We start from the raw sequence: 12,223 nt of genomic DNA, 5'->3' as shown, positions 1-12,223 counted from the left end.
TTTGTTTGTTTTTTGAACTAATTCTGCATAGGCCTTACCTGATGCTAGTCTGACCTGTTTCAGTGTAGTAGAGTTCCAGGAAAAACAAATAATTTTTAAAAGATTTGCTTTCTGCCAGTATAACATAGTAAAGTAGTTTTAAAACAGTTCAGTGGAGGATCAAATGAGCATTGGAACCAGTTGAGAAAGGATGGGAATGCACAATTGAGGGGAGAGGAGGGAGYGACTATAGATGCTGGAAACTGTGTCAGCTTACTGGAGCCTAAAAATGAGACACATAGGTCAAGTACGCTGTTCTTTCTTTCCAGCAGGTGAGAATTCTTAATTATAATTAGATCTAATCATTCATAAGTTATATCATATATTATAAGGCCAAAACTTAAAAGTAATGGTAAACAGGCTCACCTTTTTCCTGATGCCAGGCCTTCTTGATTTTAACAAACCATAAATATATACTGTCTATTGCAGCATTGRTTTTGCAAACCAGTCCTTTTTTGTACTAATGTGGACAGAAGTTAATTACGAGTTAATGGTGCATTTAGGACAGATTTTGTCTTTCTCATCTAATAGATACTTTAAATAATTATGTTCCTACAATGCAGTACATGGATTAGCACTGTTACGCTGTTATATGGCTGAATACATGACTATATGTATATCTGTAAAAAGGAGGAAAGATAGAATAAAGTCTGGGCAGTGACTGTGTGTTTTACAAATGAGGAGTTCTGTCATCTGTGGTAAATTGCATCTGAGTATGTAGAAAAGGCATTGCTTCTGAATCCCTTCTGCATATCTTCTCAGTCTTCATCCTAATACCTCCATAGCTATTATGTGATCCATTCATATGGATCAGACAAACACAGGCAGGACAACAGAGCTGTGAAATGGGAATTTAACTGAGTCACCTAACTTTTTTTGAGTTAGTATCAAGTTAAAGAAAGGTAAGGGATGGCATAGAAAAAAACATAAATTTGACCATGTTTAACAAATAATGTTATGTCAGGAACGGTGCCCTTATGACAGTAAACCCAAATATTAACATATGTTGCTAAGTGTAAGGCCAAATTTTCAGGTAAGTARCAGTAACCAGAAAGTGAAGAGTTATGGCTATAGCTGCCTACTGCGTTCGAACAACCTTGCTTTCATGCTGTCTTTGAACCATTTGAAAAGGAGCTGCGTACCTCTGCCACAGTGTGACGTTTCACCTACTTAACACAAASGATGGCATATCTACGAAGCTTTACATCCTTTTCACTTTTTACAGATGCAATGCAGTATATAGTTTTAGTTATCCATTATTATATCTAGATAACTCACATCCTCATCGTGACCAGAATCCCTTCAAGTACAAGGATCTCCTTGTTATCTACCAATGGGATCTTCAACAGTTCAGTTCCCTGAGACCTACATTTGTAGCACAAGGGGTCTTGTATCTTTTTTTGTGTGCTGCTTATACATATTGATACTGGTTTAATCAAGAGATGTGCTGCTTATACATATTGATACTGGTTTAATCAAGAGATGTTCCGCACACGGGGCTGGTCCTTCGTAGTTAACCCTCACAGTAACAGCTCTGCCAAACTGCTCCAACTGACCCCTCCATCACTTAAGTTAAGCAACAGTGAATGTAAGGCATGTCTCCAGATAATTCCCRTGAGATACTGCTAGTTTCAGAGAGAGTTAAGATTGTGTGGGTTTATATTTGGCTCTTCATCTTGGTGTTGGAGAGTTTTCTGAACCACATATTTTGAAAAGCCTGAAGTTACCATGCAGATTGTCATTTTTTCTTATTTATTTTCCCTTTTTTTTTTTTCCTTCTGGAGCTATTTAAAGGAACAGCAGCTTGCTTCGGTTTCGTACAGTTGGGAATGAGAATTTGCAAGTAATAAGTTCCATTACAGAGGAGTTTACAATTTGACTTTGATATGCTAAAGGATGATTTGAAGAAAAAAGGAAGATACAGTAAGAAAAGGAAATGGAGTATGAGAGAAAGGAAGAGTGATTGAACATAAGACTTCACTGCCTACTTCTCTTTCTAATTATTTTAATAATTTAAAATTAGGTCCATGTCCAAAAATTTAGTAGGATGATGTTATCTGTTCATGTTATACYGCAGGAAATACAACATTCACTTTTGTGATGTTAAATTTACAGCGACAAAAGCTTAAACTTGATGAGGTAATGTGTTAAATATTGGTTATGCAGCAATTAGGCAGTCAAATCTGTTTGTTTCAAATAGTCTGTCTTTAAAAAGTACTGACTGATCACAGATTTCTCTGAAGTCAAGGAAAGCTCTTAGTATTCAGAATATTTTTAATTCTGGCTGATAGTGGTCRTCTTTGCAAGCATTCAAGAGAATGTATTATGCAGGATTTTCAGTTTCCATCAAATACTGACAGAAGTGTTGCACAGTTTCTAATAGGGCACTGCTTTTCTACTGCTCTTCACTGCTGTTTTATCAGTTCTGGTCCTTCTGAGCTTATGGTGGTTATGTCCCTTGAAGCCCTAATATTTTTGCCTCTCTTGGGTATGGAATATAAATCAATGAGCTACCCTTATGTTTTCTTGTTGTCTCCATGTATTCAGCAGAGGCTAATCTGTTGTATTCCGTTTTACGAAATCTAAGATTACTGAGTTAATTTTGAAAAGCAGTTTGTGATTTGAATTTGTCTTCTATATGTTCTGACATTAAATGTAACTGTAGCAGTCAAGATTACAGGTTTTGTTGCTAGTTGTTCATTCAGCCTCCAAAGTAAATAATTTTGTCTATGGAATTGACTTGTTATTCAGTCTTTCAGTGTTTTCCTTTACTTTCTCTGTCCTGCTTCTCAGGAGTACGTTGAGAAATAAATAATATTTTCAGTGATTGCAGTGTATTACTAGTATTTCAATTAATATTAGTAGTTATTCAAAATGATTAGAGAATCTTCTCTGTGTTCTTTAGAAAATGATAGGTATTTAACTCAAGTGTGTAGAAACCCAGACAGGAACATAAAATCAATCTTTCGTAAGGTTATTTGAGGTAATGATCTMGTGATAAGTTAATTTTACAGTGATTAAGAGAACACAGTTGGGGCTCCCAATTAGACTTTGATCTGAGGGTATTTCTCTCTACACTTGATAAGCARAAAAAGAGACAATAATTAATAGCAAGACATGAGGAGGTTTTCACTTSTTAGGGTCTTGGTTTTGTGCTTTACAAGGGGAGATTTTATAGCCAACTGAATACCTATGGTTTGATTTCCAGTCTTCAAAGTTCAGTGATTTCAGAATGTCATCAGAACATCCTCTAGCATTGAGAATATCTGAAGACAAAAGTTAAATGGAGCGAATTTCCCCCTCAAAAAATTCCCTTAAAAAAAATCTCAGCATTCATGCACTGGGTGAAAAATCATGTTCATTGCTCTCTGTCAGTTCACTAACCTTGTAAACGTAAMAGGAGAGGGATAAGAGACCAAGGGTGTCAACACAAAAGCCCAGTGTCTTCACCGTAATTCTGGTCTTCATCTTATTGCCTCTTTACTGGCTTGTTCTCTCTCTGGCAAACACACAGTATGGCAACATGGTCCACAGCAATAGGGTAATACCTTGTAATTCCTGCAGAAGAGAGGAACTCTTAAGTTAATGTTTTATTTAGAGGGGCTGTAATTCTTAGCATGCCCACAACATATTACTACCTGTGCCATAGACCTGAATGTTAGGATTTTGCAGAATCTAGTCTATTGAAGTGGTGCTCTAATCTTCTGTTCCTTGTTTTAGGTAGTACTCTGTAGCCCTACATATTTTTTTGTTTGTATGTAATAATGTTCCTTAGTGATAGGCTGATAGTCGTCACAATTCCAACTTTTCAGTATGTAAAAGCTTTTGTTTCCATTTTTCTCTAGATTGTATTTCTTCTCTATCATTTATAATGATATATTAATACATCTAAAGTACAGAAAGTTTTATACATTTGTTTTTTCCTGTGGTTCTTCTGAAACAGGTATTCTCAATGTCTGCTGCAGTGCAGTTGGTTTGTGTRATGAAACATTTAAAAAGAGCAGGCAGGGAAAATGAAGTCTGTGTTGTTTTATGTCAAAATTATATGTACGTCCTGTCAAATTATGATGATATGATGTTAAATCTTTTTAGGTAGAGGGAAGTATGAGAAAGAGCAAGACTATGGTGTAATCTGCAATACACTGCCTAATCAGGAAAGGATGACTGAAATATTCCATTCTTGGAATGAAGTAAAGACAAAACTTCTTTCAGAAGGTCAAAGAAACTAGTAAGGCAACAGCTGTTTTAGCTTCTGCTATAACTTAAAGAGAAGACTTAAGAATCTAAAGGTGGAAGGGAATTTTGGTTGGAAGTGACTATGAAATGTTAGATTCACTCAGGGAAGTAGGACAGAGAGAACAGATAAAGATAGTAGGCATTAGAAAAATAATCTTCAACAGTTGCAAGGTTGTAGTAGGCAGAGTCTTTGGACTTCAGAAAAAGATCATCAGGGCCAAAAGATCTGTTGTTTGTTATAGTATGACTTTCTTTTCATTGGGATAGTTAATAAACTAAAATAATAAATGTAAAAGACTTTATCAGGAGTTCTTCAGCATAAATAAAAAGGAATTTTACAAGTAAAAAGAACGCAACATGATTAAGGATGAATGTAAAGGAATAGTATAAAAATTTGAGGATAAAATCAGTAACTTTGAAGAATAAAATAAGTTTCAATTAACAAAGCACAAAAAAAATCAATGGAAGGATGTAAAATCCTAAGCAAGAGGAGGCAGAAAGGGATAGGTCYGTTACCTTTGCCTGTTATTAAACAAGAAAGGAGAAAAACTAAGAGATTTTCAAAGAATGAAATCTTTATTTCATACTTTTTATAAAAAGAGGTAAATTGTGACCTGCTGCTTTATAAAATYAATTTTAGATAGGAATAAGAGTGGAACTAAAGCACAGAAAGAATAGCCTGAGGAGTCTTGATATAGATGTGCTCAACTGACAAATCCTAACAAAATTCATCCTAGAATGATTGTGGAATTAGGCATCAGTGATATTATTTATATATTTACTTATTTAATGTCCCAGAGGATGAAAATAGTCAGCAAAGTGTCTCCTTTAAAAATATCAGTTTCAGCTCCAAAGAAAGATTTAGTAAGAAATAGTTTAGCTATTAATTAGTGTCTAAAAATACCTGGAGGAGAGACTGTAAAATGRCCAATATGGTTTGACATAATCTACTCATAAAAAAACCTTATTCTGTTTGTCCTCCTGGAAAGGGTGACAAGCTTARTAAATATGGGAAAAACTTTATGTAGGCTATAGCTTGATTTTTAAGAAAGATATTTTTCCCTTCATAAACAAACTAGGAAAGCATAATATATCAATACTATCTCTATTAGATGGTGGTGTTAACAGCATCTAGTTGAAAAATTGCCTTTAATTATCTATAGAATCCTGTCAAGATGAAAAGGCATTAATGAGTTGCAAGATTGAGGAGAACACACACTTACAGAAGTTATTGGTGACACTAAGCTGAAGAGGAGTTGAAAGGTTTTTTTTTTTGTTTGTTTGTTKTTTGAACATAAGATCTGAATCCAAAATAATCTTGACAAATTAGAGGGAATCTCTGAAATCAGCAAGATGAAATTCAGTACAGGCAAGCATGAAGCACAGTATTTAAGAGGAAAACAAATCAAATATATGAATAGAAAATAGGAAATAAATATTCAGACAGTAAAGTGACAGAAAAAGATATGAAGATATAGAAGGTTTCAAGTTAAATAGTGACAGTTTGATTCTGGAGTATAATACCAGGCCTATTGAGGAAATAGAGTCTGTAGTTTGGCAAGTCTTCTATGTAAGGTCTAATGCCCTCACACTCCTCATGTCTGTATCCTTTGAAGTGTAAAAAGCAAAAGAGGAAATTCTGCTCCATTTTTATTATTMTTTTTTCCCGTGGAGTGAAAACCATCTTTCTTTCTAAAGATGATTTAGATTGAATATTAGATTTTTTTTATTATTTAATTACTGGGATGATAAAATACTGGAATCAACTATCTAGAGAAACTATGGAATCTGCTGCTTTGGTAGTTAAACATTTGTCCAGATATTCCTGAGCCTGCCTTTAAGCTGAAGTAGGATTAGATGGTCTCTTGTGATCCATTCTAGCTCAGGATGTTTTGGCTGCATAGAAGAGATTATCTAAAATAGTTAAATCATTTACTCCTTAAAGTGAGTAGGGTGCTATTTCTTGCATTTAAGTGCAATTTTAAGTTAGGAGAGTAAGGAATAGAATTGATTTCTAACTTAAATGTATTTTTATTTGGCTTCTAAAAAAGTGTTTTAACGAATCATACTTAAATATCTTGAAGATTCTGCATATAAATATATTTGTCTTTAATAATTACACTAGAAAAGCAGGGAGTAAGATTGCACTAGCACTGTTACAGCAGAAACTCTTTGATTACTGATCCACAGTGGAATAGCCCTGAGGAGAAAYGGTACCCTAGAGATTACTTGCATTTGTGCATTCCTACAGGCAAAGTTTACAAACTTGTAAATTTAAATGTAGAATTTTTGTAGGCAGAATGCATTGACAAATATGCCTGATGGTAATACATCTCATACTGATAGTTTCAGAACAGTTCAATAATAGTGCTTATATTGATAGCAGCAATGCAGGAGATGTTACTTGGTGTTATAGCTAAAATCCATGTTATCCTCTTAGATCATAATTACATTAATATTGACAGACTGTTGACAATACTTACATTACTATTGATAGATTTCTGTCAATAACATGTTTCCAAATAAAATATATTCATTCATAATTTGTACAATGCTCGATAACAGCACTAATATACCATGAGAAATTTCTATTTCCCTGGTGATACACAATAATTTGTTTTGTTGCACAGTGTACTATACAAGTGGGACTGTTGATTTGTTTAGTTAAAAAAAAAAAAACAGACAAAATTCAGGTTACTTTAGAGAGAAAAGGTCTATTTTTTTTTCCTGAGAATTAAGTTCTTACTCTTCTTTTCTATGCAATATCTATGGTGGTACAAAATCATCAGGAAAGCTTCTAAGGAGTATTCTTCAGTGTTTTGTCTTAAAATGTATTTRTGTGACAAGTTAATCGTGTGTGTAGTTTGTTGTTTATCTTCACCTGTTTTCTGACTACTRAATTCTGATCTTACAAGCTCAGTGTGATGGCAATCTTAACTGAATATTAATGTTTATCTTTTTCATTATTGGGTCTACAGTTCTAAATTCTTGAGTTTTAAATAATTTTAAATAGATGAAATAAAAGAATAAAACCGTTAAGGACTTGACAAAACAGAACTTAATGCAGARCAGTGGAGAACAACAATATTCTGTTTAAGATTTGTGTAGCAGAGCAGAATGTGGACTGTAAAACTAAGTTTTAAAAGTATGAATAAAAGATAYTGACATTCATAGGCTTTGTTTTTATTACTTAGTTTTGGAACAAAGAGCAGATTTCTTACTTATTTCTATTGTAGGACCACTATTTATGAAAACAGTAAACCTGAAAAAAATTAAAAACGCACTGATAGGATTCTGTGAGGAAGCAATATAAAAAGGGAAACCCATAATTATTATGAATTTAAACAATGGATATAATAARTAAGGAATAAAATGAGAATTACTTACTATAGGAAAATGGAGAAAGATTAGAATTTAGGCTTCCTCTCTCAGAAGTAGTCACCGTTATTCATTATGACTTCTGCAAATATTTTTCATGGGAGAGTATTCATCTCAGATTTTCCATGTCAGTGCTTATCTATGGAAAATAAGTAGGAAATGTGTGCCAGGTGGAGCATCTAGCCTATATGTTCTGAAGCAAGTATAGTGTGTAACAGAGCACTTCAAGATGTGTATAAGAGTAAGCAGTCCCACACAGTCYCATTAAAATGAAAATTACATGGACRTAAGGTTTAGATAGCTGGCAGGGTCCAATTAAAAGCCATGACCCATAGCAAACTTTTCGGTACACCTAGTAACAAAATARTGTCAAGTTATATTACTTAAATTGAGAATATTCTTACTTTATTGTTGTTCAAAAAAAATTAGCYCTTCTTGCATAGGAATATCATAAGCACAACTTAAAGGATGTTAACAGAGTCTTTATTAAGATTTTTACATTGTTGTGCAATAGCCTTCCCTTTTCTGGGATGTTTGGAGTTCTTGGTTCAAAAGTGGATTCTATTTTTTTTGTAGTCAAGTTCTGTCCCACACTGGTAGACTCATTAAAGCTCTTTCCTTAAAATGAAGTTCTGTGGACATGAAGAAAATTATATAATTATATATACGCACACACACATACAGAGAGAGAGAAAGAAAGTCAGCAAATCAATTACATTACATAAGTACTTAACCAAACTTGACATCCACAAGTCCATAGGCCTTGATGGGATGTACCCACGAGTGCTGAGGGAGCTGGCAGACATCATTGCTAGGCCACTCTCCATCATCTTTGAAAGGTCATGGCAATCAGGAGAAGGGCCTGAGTGCTGGAAGAAAGCAAATGTCACTCCTGCCTTCAAAAAGGGCAAGAAGGAGGAGCCAGGGAACAACAGGCCAGTCAGCCTCACGCCAATCCCTGGAAAAGTGATGGAGCAGCTCATSCTGGATGCCATCGCTAAGTATATGAAGGACAAGAAGGTGATCAGGGACAGTCAGCATGGCTTCACAAAGRGGAAATCCTGCTTAACCACCTGACAGCCTTCTGTGATGGGATGACCRTCTGGGTAGATGAGGGGAGAGCAGTGGATATTGTCTACCTCGATTTCAGCAAGGCTTTTGACACTGTYTCCCATAACATCCTCCTAGGTGAGCTCAGGAAGTGCCAACTGGATGAGTGGACAGTGAGGTGGATTGAGAACTGGCTGAATGGCAGAGCTGAAAGGGTCAYGATCAGTGGCACAAAGTCTAGTTGGAGGCCTGTAGCTAGCRGAGTCCCCGGGGCTCAATACTGGCTCTGGTATTGTTCCACCTACTCGTCGGTGACCTGGATGAAGGGACAGAGTGCCTCCTTCTATTGCCTTCAGTTATATTTTTCTTTGCTAGTGAGGAAGAGGAGTTGATGGCAACCAAGTGGCACTGTCCCATATCCTACCTGACTGGCCAGTCTTAAYTGGAAACTATTCTGCAGCATGCATAAAGAACAAAGTCGTATTTCCTGAGCTTTGTTTGCACAATATTTTCCTTACTGGCATGACCAATTAGATTGGTCTAGATATAGAAAACAGAAGGAATAYTGCAAATGTTTTATAAACTTTTAGCGCACACAGTTTCAACAACAGGTTATGGGTTTGGAGAAGATTTTTAGTACTCTTCATATCATTAGTAGCCATTCCTATACTGGATCCTATACAGCATCTTTTCTTTGAAGCAATCTTGTGTTACAACAGCGTTTCCTCTTATAAATAACAATCTGAAGTACCTTCTTCTGTACTTTTTCCAGAATGCTGTTGACTCTTGCTTGTCTGCTATGCAAAGAATCTGATTCAGGAGCTATTACCTGTTGCATTTTCTTCTGTAATCACTTGTTCTCCTAGAAATCCTTTTTTTTTTTTTTTTTCTTCTTCAATGTGGACAAAAAGAACAAAAATCAGTTGTCCCACTGTCATGCATCACTGAGTTACCCTTATTTTGCTCTTGCAATTTATTGTATTTATTTTCTTATTCACAGAATTTCAGATGTAATGACATTTAAATCAAACATTTTTTTAAAATAATTTTGGTTCACTCTGTAGTCCTTGAAGAAGAAGAGTACCCATTTATCAAAGTTTCTAATACACATTAATCATCTTACCAGGAAATTGCTTATACAGAAAGTAGCACAAGCCTGCAACTTTTGACAGAATACCAGAAAATACATGCAGGCTTAAGTGATGTACTCTATGATAATATGTGTAAATGCTGAATATTTCTTTAACAGAAGAATTCTTCTATAAATTCAAGAAATTATTGCCTTTATTTATCATATTTTAACTTTTTCTTTTTTCATTTTTATCCAGATTTTTCCAGATCTCTCCTAGATTTTAGTTGATGTGCTCATTTTTTTTTATTTCCTCGTAAAACATACAGCTTTGCAAACCTTGCTCTGGTCTTTCTTTTTAAGATGTGATTGAATATTACAGTTATGCCCAGGAATGTATTACTTTTCATAGTGAAATGTTAAATCTGTGAAGTTTTGTGAATGTCTGGAAGAGGATATAGACTTGCCTATAACCAAAAGAATATGTTACTGTTCTGGAGAAATAATCTAATGTAAGTCCTTTTAGGATGAAATGTTATATTAGTAATATGAAAATTACTGAAAGAGACTTGTAGATCCTGATAGCAAATTAATTTTTGTTGTTTTTTTGTTTAGTTTTGGTATATCACAGCTTTCTATTTTTTAATAAGAATAAAAATAATAAATACCTCATTAAACTATAGTCTTTTTTTATTTATTCCTAGAAAGCTTTTTGTGAAGACATGGCCTCCAACATTGCGAATGAAAAGAGTGTGAATCCTGTGCTCAGAATAAGTCAGCTTGATGCGCTGGAACTAAACAAAGCCCTGGAGCAACTAGTATGGTCCCAATTTACCAGCTGTTTCCATGGATTTAAACCAGGGATGTTGGCTCATTTTGAACCAGAAGTAAAAGCATTTTTATGGYTTTTATTGTGGAGATTCACTATCTATTCCAAGAATGCAACTGTTGGACAGGCTATTCTGAATATTCAGTACAAGAATAACTTATCTCAGACAGAGAAATACCAACCCCTGAGTAAACACCAGAAGTTATGGTATCTTATTTTAACTGTTGGTGGACGATGGTTGGAAGAAAGATGTTATGATTTATTTAGCAATCGTCAGCYGGAATCTTTCTGCAGAATTAAACATTGTATTAACTTTGGAGCTGGACTACTTAAACTCTGTGGACTACTAAATTTTCTGATTTTTCTTCAGAAAGGAACATTTGCAACCCTTACAGAGCGTATTCTAGGAATTAGATCAGTTTTTTGCAAGCCTCAAAGTGCGCGTCAGATAGGATTTGAATACGTGAACAGGGAGCTCTTGTGGCATGGATTTGCTGAGTTTCTGATCTATCTACTACCACTTATTAATTTACAAAAACTGAAACTCAAAATTTCTTCTTGGTCTTTGCCTATTGCAGGTCTTTCCAATAGTGAAAACACATTAGCAGCTCACTGCAAGGAGTGTTCACTATGTGGGGAGTGGCCTACCATGCCGCATACCATAGGCTGCTCACATGTTTTTTGTTACTATTGTATTAAAAGCAACTATTTGTTTGACATGTATTTTACTTGTCCCAAGTGTRGCTCAGAGGTAAACAGTGTTCAGCCACTGAAATATAAAATAGAAATGACAGAATTGCATACCTGATAGAGGACTTGTTTCACTTTTATACTGTACATGAAATAYTATAGAGATGACAGGAAAAAATCAGAAATTACTGTAAACAGCTTGAAAAGGGGTTTGGGAAATTCTGTGATTTGTTGTAACATATCATGTCTTTTTATGAAGTAACTGTGTCAGCTTGCCTCTCTGAAGGAAGGAAAAGAAAGGTCACTAGGTCTGCTATTCTCTCAGACTACTTTATCACTGTTTGGTTAGCCCTATGTTGTTGAGCCTTTCTTCCTAATATCCAGGTCCTGGTGGCCTACCACTTCCTGGCTGCATGCAATGTACTTCCCTCAAGGTTAGAAGAGAAGGTGCCTGAGGAACCTTKACCCATTTTGTGATTTTTCTCAAGCTTATTGTATAAAAACAGTACCAAATAAGTTAGTAGGTAGATTTAGTGGGGAGGGTGCCCATGCTTAGGGAACACTGGAACACTTTCTTTAGGCATGGCTTAAAAAAATAAATAAAAATAAAATATATTTGAATACTTTTGCAAATGTGATGTTCCACTAGAAAARTAGGAAAAGTGCAAATGAAGTATCACAGGAGATTAATAATATTTCTTGAGGATGATCAGAGGGCTGGAGCACCTGCCCTATGAGGAACGGCTGCAAGAGCTGGACCTCTTCAGCCTGGGGAAGAGAAGACTGAGGGGAGATCTTATCAATGTGTATAAGTACCTGAAGGGAGGGTGTCAGGGGGACGGGGACAAACTCTTTTCAGTTGTCCCATGTGACAGGACAAGAGGCCATGGGCAGAAATTGAAGCACAGGAAGTTCTGCCTGACCGTGAGGGG

At 35.3% G+C, this 12,223-nt stretch overlaps 1 protein-coding gene across 5 annotated transcripts in view; it reads left to right on the top strand.

Moving 5' to 3' along the window:
• PEX2 (peroxisomal biogenesis factor 2) overlaps positions 1-11,546 on the top strand; it is an 18,693-nt gene extending 7,147 nt beyond the window's left edge. For 3 of the 5 annotated variants that reach the window (XM_085314313.1, XM_085314311.1, XM_085314312.1), the window contains exon 2: positions 10,477-11,546. In XM_085314313.1, the coding sequence (XP_085170439.1) occupies positions 10,495-11,409 (915 nt within the window). In that variant the 5' untranslated portion in view covers positions 10,477-10,494 and the 3' untranslated portion in view covers positions 11,410-11,546. Of the gene's footprint in view, positions 1-1,833; positions 2,179-10,476 lie in introns of all 5 variants that reach the window. The other 2 variants (XM_085314309.1, XM_085314310.1) reach the window with 1 other exon arrangement.
• The last annotated feature ends 677 nt before the right edge of the window (positions 11,547-12,223 follow it).

This window comes from Rhea americana, unplaced genomic scaffold (assembly GCF_003343005.1).
Source record: "Rhea americana isolate MKP2758 unplaced genomic scaffold, rheAme1 scaffold_40, whole genome shotgun sequence".
Lineage (NCBI taxonomy): Eukaryota > Metazoa > Chordata > Aves > Rheiformes > Rheidae > Rhea > Rhea americana.
This window is presented reverse-complemented; position numbering and strand designations above follow the sequence as displayed.